General features: G+C 37.7%; 1 protein-coding gene across 1 annotated transcript in view; it reads right to left on the bottom strand.

Moving 5' to 3' along the window:
- OVCH1 (ovochymase 1) overlaps nucleotides 1-19802 on the bottom strand; it is a 110577-nt gene that overhangs the window by 36595 nt on the left and 54180 nt on the right. Inside the window, exons 16-24 of the mRNA XM_068971491.1 lie at nucleotides 18910-19035; nucleotides 17169-17304; nucleotides 16065-16204; nucleotides 8724-8812; nucleotides 8483-8605; nucleotides 7688-7938; nucleotides 2511-2623; nucleotides 1373-1420; nucleotides 148-372 (exon numbers count right to left, since the gene is read on the bottom strand). Of these exons, the coding sequence (XP_068827592.1) occupies nucleotides 148-372; nucleotides 1373-1420; nucleotides 2511-2623; nucleotides 7688-7938; nucleotides 8483-8605; nucleotides 8724-8812; nucleotides 16065-16204; nucleotides 17169-17304; nucleotides 18910-19035 (1251 nt within the window). The remainder of the gene's footprint in view (nucleotides 1-147; nucleotides 373-1372; nucleotides 1421-2510; nucleotides 2624-7687; nucleotides 7939-8482; nucleotides 8606-8723; nucleotides 8813-16064; nucleotides 16205-17168; nucleotides 17305-18909; nucleotides 19036-19802) is intronic.

The following is a 19802-nucleotide window of genomic DNA, read 5'->3' as shown; positions in this document are numbered from 1 at the left end:
GATTCTGATGAAAGATCTGATGGAAAGTCTCTGACAGTAAATGATATTGCTCCCAAGGCAAATGTAGATCATGTTTGCCACATATATAATTACATAAATTTTCTTATGAATGCTACTCAACAGGACATTTAAGAAGGTTCAGTTTACCAAGTAATCTTGATTGTTGATCTGGTCCATCATAAATATTGAAATAATCCCATTCACAGTTCCAAGATTCTTCCATTATAAAATCTTTAATCAATGCCTTCATTTTATTTCCAGACATAGAATAAAAAGTCCAAGTGCAGTTCAGCATATTAGGATAAATGTTAGGATAATTGGGAGATGTGATCTCAAAAGAACTAACTGCAATCAGATCCAATATTGGACACCCTTGAGGCAAAAAGAAAAAAATATTGTATGCAATAGTCAAGGAGCTGAGTTACTACTTTTTGGATCTGGTTTTAATGTCTACAACAGGTCATTAAAACCTTAAACTGCAGTGTATTTCTATTAAGTTATATTACTCTTTCCTTACTTCCATAGCTCCTTATATATGGTGACACAGGGTATAAATGACTTTTGTTTTGAGAAACTGACCCTTCCCAAAAGAAGACAAAGTTCTTTGACTTTAACTCACAAACTATGAACCACTAAGTCGCCCACATATACATTGTGATGTAGCTTTATTGCTTATCTTTAAGCACACAGTCTTCTAAATCCCTGAGTAAATGACATACTCCTAAAATTCAGCCTATACTAAAAATTATAATCATTTTATTTGGTAAGGAAATTTGGGTCACTCTCAGATAGTTGAAATCAGGATATTATGGTTCACAAGGGCCAAGAAGCTACTACGCCAAGAAGAGAACTGAGGAATTTAATGATATTTTGGATTTACTCCAAATGCTCTAGGCATTATTCAATATAAATTTAATGCCACCCCCAAATTGATTTACTTCATCAATAATCTTGTCATTTTCGTTAACTGTGCAATGGCCCAGCAAAACGAGAGGGTGAGGGGTATCCAAGCACAATCCAGAGGACATAAAGTATATGGAAAGAATGTTAATGAATAACAGAGTTAAAATAGGGTGATCTCATAAATAAAACATGTATTTCTGACACAGTAATCAGATAAGGTGCTACCTTCTTACTCTCTACTCTCTGATCTGCCCTAGGTCTCCACTACCTCCAAAGTTTGACACTCAGAAAATTAATATAAGTTCATATCTCATTATAAAGCAAATAGAATAAGGACACAACACTTAGAAGTCTTTGACAGCAGCCAAAATATACTTATTCCTAAACAGTGTTTAGCAGAAGGAAATTCCTCACTCTGTCTCTATAATATCAGGTAACCAAAGGCAGATCAACAAAGCCAATTCCTTACCTCCTTTATCCTCCTTACCGTTAACTTTAATGCTTCCTCTCATGGAACCTAGAATAAGAGAATTCTCAAGGTCAATATATCCTAAGTAATGCTTTATATTTTTTATTCTTTTAAGTGATACACTTACATTGGAGAAAATTTCCAAAACACAGATTTCAAAAAAGGAAGTCTCCTGTAATCCCATCCTATAAGTAACCAATACTCATATTTTAATGTAAATCCTGCTTTTCCCTAAGCTATAGTATACATTTTTTAAAAGCTGTATTTCACTTTACATCATTGTAACTTCCCCCAATTGTGAATATTTTTCCATATGACTACATATTACACTTACATTTTAATGGCTTTATATTTCTTACTCACATAGATATTAATATTACAGTTTCCACTGATATATTTTGATTTGTAATCTCATGAGTATGAATGATGAGTCAGACCTTTTAAAAAATATTTATTTATGTATTTGTCTTTGGCTCTGCTGGGTCTTTGTTGCTGCATGGGCTTTGGTCTAGTTGCAGTTCATGGGCTTCTCATTGTGGTGGCTTCTCTTGTTGCAAAGCATGGGCTCTAGGGCTTGGGTTTCAGTGGCTGTGGCCTGTGGGCTCAGGTTGTGGCTCCTGGGCTCTAGAGCACAGGCTCAATAGTCGTGGTGTACGGGCTTAGCTGCTCTACACTATGTGGGATCTTCCCAGATTAGGGATCAAACTTGCATCTCCTGCATTGGCAGGCAAATTCTTTATCACTGAGCCACCAGGGAAAGCCAAATGAGTCAGATTTTTAACAAACTTCACATACAGGGTGAACCTATAACATTTATGCTGTTGTTGGAAAAATGTCTGCGCTAAAGGTTGTTTATGTTTATCTGAAAACAGAAATTGAATACATGTATGAAGTCTGCTTCGCTGACTCGTGCTCATTCTTTAGCTCTCAGCCAAAGGGATTTTCATAAGCAAGACAGATGTATTTCTTACTCATTTATTAGGTAAGGAGCTACTATCTTACTGTCTACTCACTAATCTACCCCAGCTATGATGTCATTTCCTTTATTCAAGCAATTATTGAGCACCATCTATTTGTAGGCATGGTTGTATGATTTGGAGAGAACAGCAGGGGGGCATGCTTGGTATGGCTGAGCAACAGCAGAAAGGCTGGTGTGGCTGGGGTAAATGATCGGAGAGGTAGTCAAAGAGGTAGCCAAGAGCCAGATCATACAGAATCTCATAGGCCACTGTAAGGCCAACTAAGAGTGAGCTGGGAAAACATTGAAAGGTTTTAAGCAGAGGAATAACATGATGTGAATTATTCATTTTAATATGATTACTTTGGAGCCTCCCTGGTGGCTTAGTGGTAAAGGATCTGGCTGCCAATGCAGGAGACAGGTCCCTGGTCTGGGAAGATCCCACATGCTGAGGAGCAGCTAAGCCTGTGTGCCACAACTACTGTGACCTAGAGCCCCAGAGCTTCAATTACTTAGCCCAGATACCACAACTCCTGAAGACCCCTTGCCTAGAGCCTGTGCTCTGCAAAAATAGAAGCCACCACAGTGAGAAGCCCACACACTACAGACAGAGAGTAGCCCCTACTTGTCACAACCAGAGAAAAGTCCACGCAGCAAAGAAGACTCAGCACAGTCAAAAAATTAAACAAAATTTTAAAATATTTTAACAATGATCATTCTGGCTGTTAAGGGTAAAACAGACTATGCAAAGTCTTGTATCAGAATGTTATGATGGAATTGTTGAGAGGTAGTTGGATTCTAGATTAATTTTGCTGCAGGTCCACAGATGAACTCTAAATCTGATGACAGATGTGAGAAGGAAAGTCAAGGATGAACAATATAACAGCTTGAACACTTAATTAGTAAATTGCAGTTGCCATCTACTGAGCTGGGGAAGACCGGTGGGGGAAGAATTTGGAAACAGAGGTAGGAAATCAAGAGTTGCATTTTGGCCATGTTAAATTTGAGATGCTTATTAGATACACAAATGAAGAGGGAGGCAGTTGGATATACAGTCCTAGAGTTCAAATTAGAAGCTGGAGATATACTTTGAGTGTTGTCTGTGCAAAGATGGTATTTAAATTAGGGATTGGGTGAGATTACTTAAGAGTGAGTACAGGTAAAGAAGAAAACAAAGTCAAGGACTGGGTCCCGGCACACCTCAACTTTTAATGGTAGGAAATACGAGGAGCGACCAGCCAAAAGACTCTAAGGAGACCAGTGAAGAAAGAAGACAGTCAAGTAACAGTGGTTTCCTGGAGGCCATGACAAATGAAATTCTAGAAGGAAGAAGAGGTCATCCATGCCAAATGCAGCTGTTATGACCGAGAAGTAACTGTCATATCTGAACTTGTGGGGGTCACTGGTATCTTTGGCAAGAACACCATCTGGGGAAGGGTAAGAAAGAAAGCCTTATAGGAATAGATTCAAGAAAAAGCGAAAGGGTAAAAGGGGAGAGAGTGACTAGAAATACATTTGAAGGTGTTTTGCTATAACAGAACAAAGATTTCCCAGAATTCCATGCCCACCCTTTACCAAACTAAATAAGACCCCCTGTCAAATCTTAATATAGTCATTTTTTCACTCTATATTTTTCTGAGATTATTTGACTGGTTGACTGAAACAAAAATGCAAAACATGAGAGCTATGAGTTTTGTTTCACTTAGGGTCTTACTGAGGACTATACCCCTGAGACAACTGCTCAGTAGCTCTGAACAAGCTGTTCCATAGAGGTAGGGGGGAGAAGCCAGTCTAAATGTCATTTTGGCTAGGGAGTATGGACAGGCAAGCACATGTCTTGAAAGAAGATTACTGCTAGTCACAAGGAACAGAGATCTCAAGCTAATGATTTCAGTGCTTTTACATGAAAATATGAAATTTGGGTTCACTAAAATTTTTCCTGAAATGCACATCTAGCTATGTAAGGGGCCTGCTTGTTCAAAGCACAGAGCATCCTGTTATCACTTTAATTTCCTCTCTCTGAAGCACAGAGTGCACTGTCCATCAGCTACTGCAGTGGCTTAATCCTGGTAGAACTGGGTGATAAGCAACACTCTCTGTCCTTCTGTTTACAGAGACTGTCTCCCAACTAGACTGTCAACTCTTCTAGGGCAGGGACAGTCTTGCTCATCACTGAATCCTCAGTGCTTTAAACATGGTCTAGCATAAGTTTAAAACCATTTGCTGATAATCTGAATAATTAAATGCCTAAATGGGAAATTTGATTCTGTTTACATTAGCCCCTTATGATACAACTTTCACTTATATAATTGGAACTTGATGCAAATCTTCGTTTTCTCCATCCAACATTTCTCACATTACCAGACTAAGAAAGTAAAAATTTTTTGTAGAAATAACTCTCTAATTATATTCCAATTAACATTTTTAATGAGTATGAATTGATAAATCTTAAGGACTAGAGCAACTCTAATGCTTAATTCAGAATTAAGCATAATTGCAAATGTTTTCTCCATAACACCCAATTTCCATAATTTGCAATAGTTCTCAATTTTGATAATGCTATCAGTGCTTTCACCAAACCTATGGGAATGTTGGGCAAAGCATATTTGTCAATAATCTGGTTGCATCTAATATATATGAACTATCCACCAAACAAGTTTTAAAAAAGGAATCAATTACTCTTGATATTAGTATATTAAGGTAACCAATTTCAATATAGAAAAATTACTTGAAACTTTTAGGCTAGGGATGAAAAATTCCTACTGTATTGTTATAATATTCCAAGTATACAGAAAACTAGACAGAATTATTAGGTTCTGTAATAAAAACTGAAAACTTTGATAAATCTTATGCTTTATGAAGGTTTACTTTGATGCCTCCACAGATTATGGAAGTTAAAACTTTAAATACTATCTTTTTCTTCTCTTCTAAAGCTTACAAATGAAATGAAGAGCACATTATTTTTTGACACATATTTTCTAATTAAGCACAATAAAGCAAAAACATACAGATATAAGTATGAACAAAGTAACAGACTTACCAGACATATGATAAGAATATCTCAAAGAAAATTCTTCCATGGCCAAACTTGTATTGTATGTGAGAATCAACATCATAAGAGGACCATGAGACTTTAATGAAGGTGAATCTCCTTCACATAGATTTCCTAGCCAAAAAACAACAAAACAACCCCACCCCCCGCAAAACAACATTCTTAGCATTCATCAAGGTAAAAGTTATTGAGCAAAGTAAAAGGAAAAAATCCTTTTTATACAAATTTATAGTTTATCTACTACCAACAATAATGGGAAATTAAGCAAAACAAAACCCAATTAGAATAGATACGTTCTAGATTTGTGACTGTAAGCAGTTCTACGAAAGTGGTTCCAAACCAAGTAGGACATTGTACCCCGTTCTCATAATGTCTGAAATACTTAAGTAGATCTTTTAAAGCTATATAATATAAAAGAAGGTAACATGGTCTGGCTAGGTCATCAGGGAACTAAAAGATATTTTGTCACAAGATTGAAATAACCATACATAAAAGAGTATATTTCAGCTTTTGTTACATACAACTTTCATATATCCACAGCACAACCAAATGAGTAAGAGGCAAGGTACAGTAATTGGCATAAAAGTCAAAACTGCTAGCTGGTCTAAATGAGATTTTTTAGGCAACAGTTCTTAGAGGTCTCCTGTGAGTCAGAATCCTAGGGCTAATTAGTAATGGTTTCACTCAACCTCCCATTGCCCTTGGATTTCTAAAAGCATCCTTCAGAAGATGATGGAGACTGATCTTTACCCGTGGTTCTCTCTCTTGTGAGCCAGACTGCTGTTATAAAGTTCTCTGTAACTGTTACCCTATGAATCTAGTTCAACTTCTACAATATAATGTTCTTCTTTCATCTTCTGATTTTTATAGTTTTCTTTATGATCAGAATGTTTAATCCTTCACTAGAGAAAATCTGGACAATTTAAAAAATAATTACTTATAACCTTGCAGTCCAGAAATATCCACTTGAACATATTGGTGTATTTCTCCCTATGATAGGGACAGAGTGGGATGATCAAATAGCACAATAGTGAGTTCCCCATTAGGGAACTGTAGATAGAGTGGGAACTATAGGGGGCTTTGGGAGACCACAATAAGACTAATGATCACTCAAGAAAGAAATAGGAAAATTCTGAAACAATGTGGGCTTGCTTGACTCATAAAGCAAAACAAGTCACTTAACATCAAAGTCAGATTGGCTTACTTAATGATAAAATCAAGCTAACTTCAGTTCAGTTCAGTCGCTCAGTCATGTCTGACTCTTTGTGACTCCATGGACTGACTGCAGCCCACCAGGCTTTCCTGTCCATCACCAATTACCGGGGCTCGCTCAAACTCATGGCCATCGAGTCGGTGATCCCATCCAACCATCTCATCCTCTCATCCCCTTCTCCTCCTGCCTTCAATCTTTCCCAGCATCAGGGTCTTTTCAAATGAACCAGTTCTTCACATCAGGTGGTCAAAGTATTGGAGTTTCAGCTTCAACATCAGTCCTTCCAATGAATATTCAGGAATGATTTCCTTTACGATTGACTGGTTTGTTCTCCTTGCAGTCCAAGGAACTCTCAAGAGTCTTCACCAACACCACAGTTCAAAAGCATCAGTTCTTTGGTGCTCAGCTTTCTTTATGGTCCAAATGTCACATCCACACATGACTACTGGAAAGATCATAGCCTTGACTAGATGGACATTTGTTAGCAATGTAATATCTCTGCTTTTTAATATGCTGTCTAAATGGGTCACGGCTAACTTACTAAGCAACAAAAAGATGCAACAGAAACAGAGGACATGCCCACAAACAACAAAACAATGGAAGCATGAAACCTACATCCTGCTCAGTTAGGCCAGTGAGTTAGTAACCTCCAAACATGTTCTTTGGCCTCGACATGTTCTTTGCACAATGCCCCCCAAACAAAAGAACAACAGTAGAAAATAAGGCCTACAAACTGCCCAGTGATGTCATTAAATTAATGACCACCAAAACAGGCTCTGTGCACACAAAAAAATAATCATTTATGGAAAGATGACTTTTCACAACGAAAGGCCCTCATTGTACTGAGACTTGAAAATATTTTTCCAAGTGCTCTGACAGTCGAAGTAAACTTCCCTGCCCTACCTGGGGCAGGAAGCTGATGTTGGGAGTTCTACTTTCTTTCAACTCAAGAAATACAAAGAAGATCTCCCTCCCCTCACTCTTTCTCTGATTACAAAAATGTAACCCATTGAGTACTTGTCTTCCCACTTGTGAACCTTACAAATGTCCTATTCTAATAAATCACTTCCTATCAACCACTTTGCCTCTCACTGAACTAATTTCTGGGCCGAGACATAAAGGACTGTGGTGCCGGAGCTCTTCAGAGCCCTGGAAACAACACCCAGTGATTTCAGCTGGTGACCAGAGCAGGACTGTGTAGTAAGATAAGAAGGTCTGGGGTCGGGTCCTAGTCGGGCCATGGGATGCCACGGGTCAGAAGTTCTGGGGAGGACACTCCACTGATGACAACCCATTTCAGTCAGGCCAATCAACCCCGAGAGCCTTACGGCTCTGATTGGATTCTGAGATACAAGCCAGGGGAACAATGATATGGGTGTTTAAAGAACTGGAGAAATGATGGCAATCAGTATGGGTTGCCATGGAAAGGTAGTATGGAAATACAGAAAGAATCTTATTGCTGGTACAGGAGACAAGGGCAATGGTATGTGAAAAAGAAGGAATTTCACTGTCTGGGTTGCTTTGACCAGGTCTGAGTCCTGGCTACATAGATACATACCATGGCAGTGGAATGCCTGTGCTTGTACACATCCAGTCGCTATATGATGTTGCAGGATTTAGTAATCTCTTCTCTTTCACCCTGAGGTTTTCCTTCTATGCTCTCTATCTGTTCCATATCTTTTAACTCCAAAAGACCTGTATGATCACCGAGGTGTAACAATTCACTCTTCTCTCTCAATCTGGCAGCGAACCAGCTTACAAGATTCAAAGTACTTTTCCTTAATTACTAGGAGAGTCCCGTTGAGGACCTACCAGGCCCTGATGTCAGTCTTGTCCTCCCTCCAGGCCCTTGCAAATGTTAACCCTTTTATTTCTTTTATTTCTGACTTGCAGCCAGACAAGTTCCAAATCGTCATCAGCACCATTGGGGACATCTTCTGTACTATTCCTTTGTGGCAATTTCTTGGGCACTAACATCTGGCCGGGAGACTGCTTTGGAAGGGATACCATCTAAAATCATAACTGAAAATCTTGATCAAATTGCACAAGAACAAAACTTTTGGATAGCCCAGGAAGCAGAGACCTCTCCTCAGGTTTGGGTCTAAGATGGGTCAAATTGAATGAATACCCAGAGGGGTATCAACTGGATATCCCCTTTGGCTGTGTATTTCAAAGCCCAGTCTACCCCAGACATCCTCTGGGACATGTACTCCAGGACTGGAAAGAAATTGAACAAGATTTGAAAAAGAAAAAACTTCTCAGGCTATGTAACCAGGTTTGGCTGCAATATAATTTAGAGAGCCAAGAAAAGTGAGCACTGAACAGGTCTCTAAATTATAATACTATACTGCAACTAGATTTACACTGTAGAAGGGAATCAACATGCAGTGAAATACTACATGTTCACGTTTTTATGACCTTGTATTTGGGAACTGTAACTGGAAGGGATCCACGTAGCCCAGAAGGCTAATTTAAGGAAGCAATCAGAAGACAGTTTAGCTGATCCAGTGTACAGGGCCATGCAAAGATCAGACCCCCCATAGAAAGAACCTGTTGCTCCTGCAGTAGCTGACAGCCCAGTGGGAATTGTTCCACACCCTCCTGGAGGAGCTATTGTGCCAACAGAGGCTCTCAGATCTGAGAGAGGCTAAAATCCCAGAGGAAAGTGTATGCAAAGGTGAGGAAAGGCCACCACCATATTCCAGAACTCCTTCTCTGTTCCTTAAGCTACCCAAGGAACACAATCTCAGCCCAGCCAGCACCCTTAGTGGCCTAAATTACCAGCCACCTGCCCCTACAATCTTGCCTCTGAGCAAAGCTCCTGATGAGAGTCAAGGAACAGTAACAGTCCATGGGCCCTTTTCAAAATGTTTGATCTAAGTCTGGTCGGGGATAAATTGGAAAGTTTTTCTGAGGACCCTGAAATTTTCACTAAGGAGTTTACCAGGTTAATGTGAACTTTTGATCTCACCTGGGGAGATTTGCAGATTTTTTACTATCCCATTGCTGCATCCCAGGGGAAAAACAGCATATAATACTAGCAGCCAGGGACAGTGCTGACCAAATGGCAACTAGGGCCCAACCAGGACATGCAGTTTTTCAAGTGGGGAATGACACTGTCCCTGATGCTGATCCACAGTAGAATCACCAGATGAATTCTACTGACAGGGACAGACAGGACAGTATGATTAACTGTTTGATAGAAGACATGAATGGTAAAGTCTGTTTATTATGAGAAAGTAAAAGAAGTCCAACAGGGACCAAATGAAAACCCTGCAGTTTTTCAAGAGAGATTAGAGGAAACTTTTAGAAAGTATACAAATGAGGATCCCCTTCCCCCGAGGGACAGTCCTTTTGGCTGTGTATTTCAAAGCCCAGTCTACCCCAGACATCAGGCACAAAATTCAAAAGATAACTGCTGGTCCTCAAACCCCTATAAATGATTTACTCCAATTGGCTTATTCAGTTTTCATTATAGGGATGTGGCCCAAAAGGCTGAATGCCTGCGGAGAGACAAACAAAAGGCTCAAATGACTACAAAGGATTTGTCCACTCAGGGACCACCAAAGGAGAGGCCAGGTTTTTTGGGCCAATCTGACCATGGTGGACCATAAGGCCCATGGGTACCCAAACAAATTCACTGTGCCCTGTGTGGTCAGAGGAGACACTGGAGGAAAGATTGTGATCAATGTACCCTTTGCCAACAGTCAGTGCATGGGCAGAGGGGATACCTCAGTTGCCAGCGAGTGATGGGGCCATTAGGCTTCACAATCGGAAGACAGACGGGCCTGAGGCCAGAAGTGGCTCTGCCTAGAGATATCATCTATATAATTAATGCTGAGCCTGGGGTAGTCATTGAAGTAGCAGGCAACTTGATAGAATTTCTTATAATAGACACTGGTACAACCTTCTCAGTCTTAACCTAAAGGATTGGAAATCTTAACAATCATAAAGAATATGTAATGGTAATATCAGGAAAAAGACAAAGGAACACTTTCCTAGAACAATTTATGTGTAACATTAACAGTCAACTACTTTTACCTTCCTTTTTGTTTGTGCCTGATTGTCCCTTTAATGGGAAGAGATTTATTAAACTAGTTAGAGGCCACTCTGTTCCTAAAGGAACAACGAAACCTTGTGTCACATTGTGCTTAGTCGCTCAGTTGTGTCTGACTCTTTGCAACCCTTTGGATTGTAGCCCACCAGGCTACTCTGTCCACGGGAATTTTCAGGCACTGGAGTGGGTTGCCATTTCCTCCTCCAGGGGATCTTCCTGACCCAGGAATGGAAACTGCATGTCCTGTGTATCCTGCACTGCAGGCAGATTCTTTACCTGCTGAGTCATCAGGGAAGCCCTTAAGGAAAACTTATTCATCACCAAATGATTATAGCAGAGAATGAAAATGAACAGACTGAATCTACAACTGAGATAGAAGCCCTAGTAAACCCTGAAGTTTGGAACATTGAGGTTTCGGGCTTAGACAAAGACATTTGACCAGTAGTTACCAGGCTAAGACCTGGATGAGAATATGCCTGTAAAAAACAATATCCCCTAAAGCTAGAAGCCTAGAGAGGAATTTCTCCTACAGTGAAGAAGTATGATTCATATGGTTTATTACTGGTACCTTGTCAGTCACCATATTATACTCTGGTATTACCTATTCTTAAACCTGTTGGAGACTATCAATTTGTACAGGACCTAAGGGCTATTAATGAAACTACTGGACCCATTTATCCTATTGTGCCTAATCCTTAATACTATCCTAACTCAAATCCCAGGGGAAGCCAATTGGTTTACTGTGTTAGATTTAAGTGAAAGTCGCTCAATCAAGTTCTACTCTTTGCAACCTCATGAACTACACAGTCCATGGAATTCTCCAGGCCAGAATACTGGAGTGGGTAGCCTTTCCCTTCTCCAGGGGATCTTCCCAACCCAGGAATCGAACTGGGTTCTCCTGCATTGCAGATGGATTCTTTACCAACTGAGCTATCAGGGAAGCCCAAAGGATGTTTTTTTCTGCATGCCCTTGGCCCAGGAACCTCAATTCCTTTTTGTCCTTGAGTGCACAGGCCCAGACACAAAAGAAACCTGATAAAATACCTGGACTGACTTCCTCAAGGACTTAGGGACAGCCTTGAAAATGACACCTAATGGTCTCTATTAGACCTTTAGTCTTACTTAAAAAAAAAAAAAAATATATATATATATATATATATATATATATACTATGTAATTTTTTTTCATTCCAATCTTCTCTCAATATCACAGCAGGATTTTCCTGTATTCAAAAAAAGTTAGATGAAAATATTTCATTTAGTGGTGGTATAACATTTTATCTTATGGATTTGCTATACTTTTTTTAACCAATTTCCTATTTTGATCCTTTTTTTTTGATCCTAAATAACACTAGCTGAATGAATATCTTGTACATAAATGTAAAGTGTATTTCTTAAAAGTATGGATAAAAATAGAAACACTGAATGAAAGTTATAGATTTATCGCTTTTGAAAAACATTTCTCTAGCTTGCTCCAGAAAGAAACTATGTATTATACCTAAACAACAACATGAAAATATCTGTCACACTGCATTTTATTTACTAAGTATAATCATTCTTCAAATATTTTTGTCAGTTAAGTAGGTAAATTTTTTTCATCTATGCTTTAAAGAGGCTAAGTAGTTTTTCTCACATGTGTTTGTCTATTAATTGCTCATTCAGATCACTTGCCCATTTTTGTATTATTGTGCTGCTGCTGCTGCTTAGTCACTCAGTCATGTCCAATTCTTTGTGACCCCATGGACTGTAGCCCACCAGGCTCCTCTGTCCATGGGATTTCCCAGGCAAGAACACTGGAGTGAGTTGCCATTTCCTTCTCCAGTGGATCTTCCTGACCCCAGGGATCGAATCCACGTCTCCTGCTTGGCAGGTGGATTCTTTACCATGGAACCACCCTAGGAAAATAGTAATTCTGAATCGTATTTTAAAATCAGTTGGTTAAAGTATTATTTATTGTACTATTTTTAAATTGTGTTATGTTAGGGATCCTCTTGATTCGAAAAGAATGCATCTGTGCTTTATAATTGTTGAGTCACTGTTAATTATTATAGGGCTGATGATTCAAGTGTGCTTCCTGTGACAAACCATTTCTAAGTTTCACTGACCATACATAATATTCTGTGAAACAAACATTCTAACAAAGGTAGTTTGCTATGCACACATGGTTTCAAGTCAACAATTCTAGAACTATTAAGCTTTTCGCTATTATAAGAACTGCCCTTTTTAGTAAACAGATGGCCAGAGGATTAACTTCATTGTGACAGAAATGAAAAATAAAGAGAGATTTAATTTAGATTGTATAGTAACTGATATATAAGTATTCATTAACTTTCCTTATCGATCAAAAGAGGTTGAGGGTTAATCCAGTGCTTTTGCCTTTTCAAAATCACTTGGGTCAATAGTTCACAATTCTTTAGGAAAATGAACAAAAGACTTAAAAGCTTTGGGAACTCTGGTTTTAACCTGATATTTTTTTAATGCTAAATCAAACATATTTGGGCTGTTATTAATTTTTTTACATATTTGGGCTTTTCTAATACTGATTTATATACATCCCCTATATTAATTACCTTAAACCTTTCTCAGAGTTGTTGAAAATGCTTGGTTTGTTACTTGTTTTTTATTTTGCTTCTGTTGAAGGAAGTTTTTAGTTATATAGGAATTTATTGATAATTTCCTGTTGTCTTCAATTGCTTTTACATTATAATCCTTCTCCATCCATAACTAAGATAATTGCTTATTTTATAAACTTTTAATGCCTTAAGAAAAATGCTTAGCTCTTTACTCAACGGTTCTTTGAGGTGATGGAGAATATAATTTATATTTCCCTCCCTGATCTGCAATGCAAAATTTATCACATTTAAATGCCTTATAGTTTCTTGGGCCCCTTCTGGTCTACTCATGTGTGTCTCTTTTGTACCAGTACTACTCTGTTTTAATTATGGTTACTTCAAAGTATGTTTTTATATTGATAATTCACCTCATCATCTGGTCATTTTTTCCCCCAAAACATTTTCAGCTAGTTCTAGTTAAGGATAAACTTTAGAGTTACTGTCAATTTCCTCCTTGCTCTCCAAAGACAATTACCATTGGGATTTTGCTATATTTTTAAATTAACTTGGGGTGGATAAATGTTAATTTCATCTTCCAGTTTTAGAACGTGGTTCTTTTCTCTATTCAGATATGTGTGTGTGTGCACATGTGCATGCATGTGTAAATTTCATATTTGTGCAATAAAACTCACATTTCAATGTTATTCCTAGCCACATGGTTTTTGTGACTAATTATAACCAAAGTGATTTTTACATTATAACTTTTAACTAATTTTTACTTGGATGGTTTTATGGATATTATTATTTTATCATTGATTTATATTTATTTTTCCTGATTTGACCTAGCTTTTAGATAATACATTTTCAATATTAAACTATTTGTGCATTCTGAGGACATAACATTGTTGACTGTGTTTAAAATATTCATTCAATAACCTATTGACCTCAAAAATTGAGTTAACCACTAGAGGCTGTCTTATTTGCAAAAATTGAAATAGAGTTAAAAAACTTTTTGTGGAAGAAGATAGGAAATAATACATATATTTTATGAATAAATTCTAAGTGAAGAACAAGTTATAAGAACAACAGAGATACAGTTCATCAATATTATAAATTATAACTGACATAGCTAATGTTCTCTTTTTCCTTTTTCTGTATTTCTTTGTTCTTTCAAACCTTGTGTTCTCCAACACTCCATTGAGGGACAATAGGGAAAAAATAGCCTAATCTTTTCTTCTAAGCAGCAAAATTTTAAAATACAAATTTAGAGGTGTAATTCTAATTCAAACACTGCAGGTGCCTGGTTTCTTTTATATTGATTAACATGCAGTCTGTCATTTAATTATCAAACTAACCTCATGAAGCAGTACAAGTTACAGGTATTCTGTAAGGCAAGCAAGCAAGAAGTGGAGATAATTTCCAAAGATACTAGCCTAGATGCTGCACTCTCCCCACAGAAAGCTATGCCCTTCTGATGTTATGTAAAAGCTCCATGTTTACTAATGTTCCCTTAAGTAGAAACACAAAGATCGTCAATGCACCTATTTCTGGGATGTTAATGTAAGCCTAAAGAATAAAAGAACAGTGGTTTAGCAATTGGCTGTTTGATCAACTCTGGCAGTAGTTGATTAACGTGTAGAGGGACACACATCTGGGACCTTCCTAAAGAGATAAAGGCCAGCAAAATGCTATACATCCTCTCTCTGGGAGTCACCTTGTTACATTAGGCATCTATATCTCTGACTTAGGCACATTGGGAATTTGTAATACTCATGTACATATGTGCTAGTGATGCTGTGTCTTTTCACTTAAATCACATGAAAAGTTACTGGTAGTTTTCATCACGTTACCAATGAGGACAGTGACTAATTGAGAAAGCTTTGGGAACATTCCCAAAGTCACTGAATTACCAGGTGGTAGAACTGCAGTCTACTGGACCCAGGATCATCAGATTTCAGAACTCTAGGCTGCTATATCCTAACTAACTGAGCAACTTTGGTCAGCCAGCCCAAACTATGCTTCCATTTCCCTTTTCTCTAGTCATCTCGCTCTCAGTTAGGTGTGGCCACGTGAAAAATCTGGCCAAAGTGACTTAAATATGCTACAGGACTCCTGGAGACATATTGCTTTCTCCATGGTGATAACCCTTCCCTGGGCACTTTCTTCTTTTCTCTCCATTGTAATGGCCACAAGTGAAATAGCCACTATGGAACCACTAGGAAAAGGCCAAGAGAACTGCAATAATTCCAGTCCTCACAGAGTTGAACTGTTGAGTTGGTGGTGCATCTGCATGCCTCCGCATTTCTCATTCTTTCACAATAATAAATTTAAGTCACTGTAATCAGGTTTTTGACTACTATCTAATTAATAAGGCCATTTATCACAGACTCGATGGATGTGAGTTTGAGTGAACTCCGGGAGTTGGTGACGGACAGGGAGGCCTGGCGTGCTGCGATTCATGGGGTCGCAAAGAGTCGGACACGACTGAGCGACTGAACTGAATGACTGACTGACTGTGAACATTATTTTGCCTGATTAATATTATACTCTCAGTTTTCTTGTGCTGCATTTGTCTGAGACTGTTTATTCATCTTTTATTTTTAGTATTTCTGGCCAAGTTTCATCTATGTATGACTCAAGTAAACAGCACATAGTTGGGTTTTGTTTTTAACTTAATCAGAGTATTAGGCTAATTTCAATTACAAATATAAAAAATAGTAACAGCAACACGCTATTTCAATATCACATTTACGAAGAGACTAATTTATGTCATCTGTAATTCACACACTGAATATAAAATGATCTAAGAATATTTTACAAAATAAAATCAATAGCATGGTTCTTCATGGGAAATTGGTTACCTATTAATTTTTTGCCTGATCCAAATCCTTCATAAACCCACAGGTGACCCTGACAGGCCAAGGGCATAGGTTGCTTCTGGAAGTTGATAATATCAAGGCGAATGATATGATTTATAGGGGCTAGTAATCTCCAGTGGCAGCTATAGCACAACAAAAGAAGGTTAGAAATTATTTCTCAGTAGTATATGGTGTTATTTACTTTGTTCAGAATTTAATGCATCACTCAGTGAGTCACTGTTATTGACTGTACCTGATTCTTTTGTGCTTAGGTGAAAGAAAATTTTAAATTATAACAGTAAAAATATTCTCTAGTACTTTTGAATTTGTCAAAAGTTTTAACCAAGTACACCCATTATGTTAATGGCTGGTCAAGCACATGTATTATTCTAAATTCTAATTGGCAATCCACAAGAGTTACTGAAATATTCCTGTGTCAATTTGCCCTAAACTTCCCCAAATCATACACATTTACTTAGGATTGATACTATATGAATCTCCACTTTTTGTTTCTCACTTTAAGTTTCAGTTCAGCTCAGTTCAGTCGCTCAGTCATGTCCAACTCTTTGCGACCCGATGAATCACAGCACGCCAGGCCTCCCTGTCCATCACCAACTCCCGGAGTTCACTCAGACTCATGTCCATCGAGTCAGTGATGCCATCCAGCCATCTCATCCTCTGTCGTCCCCTTCTCCTCCTGCCCCCAATCCCTCCCAGCATCAGAGTCTTTTCCAATGAGTCAACTCTTTGTTTAATTTAGGGAAAGTTCTCTTTTTACCGTGGCATATTATATGAACCACTTATTGAGTACTACTATGTGCCAGAAGGTTTTACATACATTATTTCAATCTCCAAAGTTCTTTGATAGAGATTTGGCTTTTCACTTTACCTAACAAGTGATCTCTTTTGTTAGGAAAGTACAGTTTATCAGCAGGGGTAATCTCACATTCAGGTTCTGTATACTTAAGACTTCAAATCAGTTATTGTCTCAAAGTCCATTCTTTCGGGAAAGCAGACGGAAAATAATTCCTTAAACAGATAACAAATGTTGCTGCTTGTCAAGTGATCATTCAAAAACTTTCATTATAATAAAAATTCCATCCTCACCTCTTAATGGTTTTGTGAAAATATCTCGGGAATTGTATGATCCCTGCTGGTTTGGTCAGAATAACATCCTCACAAGTGGCCACATGCTCTTGGTTTGAACTCTGAAGAGACTGGGTGCTTTTACTGCCCTTTGGACCTAGAAATAAAGAAGGAAAAAAAAAATGAGGTAAAACTAATTTTTAAGAGACTTGTTATATGCCTTTTCAGATCAGAGCTGTCAGTTTTCCTCCCTGTTTTAGAGAAAGTTAACAGGAAGTGGTTAGTTTCACTAAAAATTTTTCTATCTGAAATATTCAAAGGTTACAGAAAACCAGCACCTCTCTCAAATTATATTTGGCACAGCCTAAGGTCTATGGAAGATAAAGAGGAATAACTGTAGATGATGTAGGTTCCCTACATAAGTCCATTTAAAAGCAATATTCTTTTTAAAAAATTTTAATTCAACTATAGTTGATTTACAATGCTGTGTTAGTGGCTGGTATACAGAAAGTGATTCAGTTATACATATATATATATATATATATATATATACATTTTTTTCCCATTATGGTTTATCACAGGATACTGAATACGGTTCCCTGTGCAATACAGTAGGGTCTTGCTATTTACATATAATAGTTTGTATCTGCTTATCCCAAACTCCTAACTTTCCCCTCCCCTACCCCATCTCCCCTTTGGTAACCATAAGTTTGTTTTTTCATGTCTGTCAGTCTGTTTCTGTTTTATAAGTTCATTTGTATCTTATTTTAGATTCCACATACAAATGATATATGATATTTGTTAAAGCAATATTTATACTACAGTTTTTAGGAAAACAAATTTCATATGATATACATGCTTTTCTTTTTGTTTCTCATTTAACTTTTTTCCAGGTATATCTCTGCAATGCTTTTCAGTGCCAAGGAGAGAAACTAGTTTTTGGTTACCTATGCTCATCAAGAGTCAAAAATCTCATTAATTACATGTCTGAAAATGTAATAAGCCTGAATTGCATACAGTTTACATTTATAATATCAGCCTCTACTATTTATTTAGCTTGTCCTCAAAACTCATTCTAACCTTTCATTTTTACAATATCACTATAAAGGAAACTTGTATAGAGATAAAGAATTGTCTGGAGCTAATCAGCCAGCTAAGATTTAGAACCCAAATCTTCAATCCACAAGGATAATGGTTGTAGGACAGGCTAACTGTGGTATAAAATCACAATCATGATAAAAATATTAATATTACTTTGCAGTTAATATATTGTATCGCCATGTCCATGAGTCACAATTCTGAATGATGTACAAGTCAGTCAAGTTATTCACTAAGTAGTTTTTCTCTTGGATCAGACCAAAATCAGATCATTTAAAAAGATTTTCCCTTCAAACATAAACTCATTCCCCACAAAAACATAACTTTTCTTACAAAACAGTGCGTAAGTTTTGAAATATCCCTAAAAAGAAAAACACTGAGTTTTTAAAATTTTAATTTATTTATTTTAATTGAAGGCTAATTACTTCACAATATTGTGGGGGTTTCTGCCATACATTGACATGAATCAGCCATGGGTTTACACGTGTTCCCCTGTCCTGAAATCCCCCTTCTACCTCCCTCCCCATCCCATCCCTCTGGGTAGTCTTAGAGCACTGGCTTTGGGTGCCCTGCTTCATGCATCAAACTTGCACTGGTTATCTATTTCACATATGGTAGTATATATGTTTCAATGCTAGTTTTAACTTTATAAGTTAGAACATACCTTGGACTCTAAAGACAATATAATTTATGCCAAAAGCACCTTGCACACTGGAATGAAATGTCACCCTCACCAGTGGTCCAGAGCTCATGAAAACCATTGGATAAAGCCTTCTTCCACATAATTTACCTAGGTTAAAAAAATCAAATTTGATAAAAAAGAAGAACATTTTTAAAAGTTTCTAGTTTAGGCATGGCAACTAAATTCCACTCTGCAAATTGAGGAACAGCATTCTAGAATTCAAATGACTCACCCAAAGTCACGGACTAGGGGGTGGGGAGTCAGGAGCAGAACCTAGATCCCAAAATTGAATACTTGTTACAGTCTGTTATGTCCCATTGTTCCCATGAAAGACAGTAGGTAGCACATTATTTTATCTTTAATATGAGGCTGATATGCCATTTCTCTCCTAGGAAAGTAACCTATTTATTAAAAATACATCACTGTGAAATCCATGATGGAAACTTTTTTTAAATTTTACTTTATTTTACTTTACAATACTGTATTGGTTTTGCCATACATCAACATGAATCCGCCACAAGTGTACATGAGTTCCCAATCCTGAACCCCCCTCCCACCTCCCTCCCTATACCATCTCTCCCTACAGCCACTCTTCTTTTGATTGCTTTACTTTGAGAACCTAAGTCAAAGAGAATGTAAAATTATAACCATAATTCTAAAATGATTCAGAGGGCTGATTAAGAAGGTATAGAAAGATCCCATGAATTTCTTAGAATCAAACTCGCCTACTATCAAGAATAATTCAGTGTCTTTCTGAAATAATTATTTAAATGTTATCTGCTCAGAAAGCTGGTTATTCTGCACCCAATTCTATGGCATCTGCAATCCCATATGCTTTTTCTCTCTCTTCCCACCTCATTTTCCCTTAGTCCTTC

The sequence above is a fragment of the Capricornis sumatraensis genome, chromosome 4 (assembly GCF_032405125.1).
Source record: "Capricornis sumatraensis isolate serow.1 chromosome 4, serow.2, whole genome shotgun sequence".
Taxonomy (NCBI): Eukaryota; Metazoa; Chordata; class Mammalia; order Artiodactyla; family Bovidae; genus Capricornis; species Capricornis sumatraensis.
Note: the sequence above shows the minus strand (reverse complement) of the source record. Positions and strands in the feature narration are given on the sequence as shown.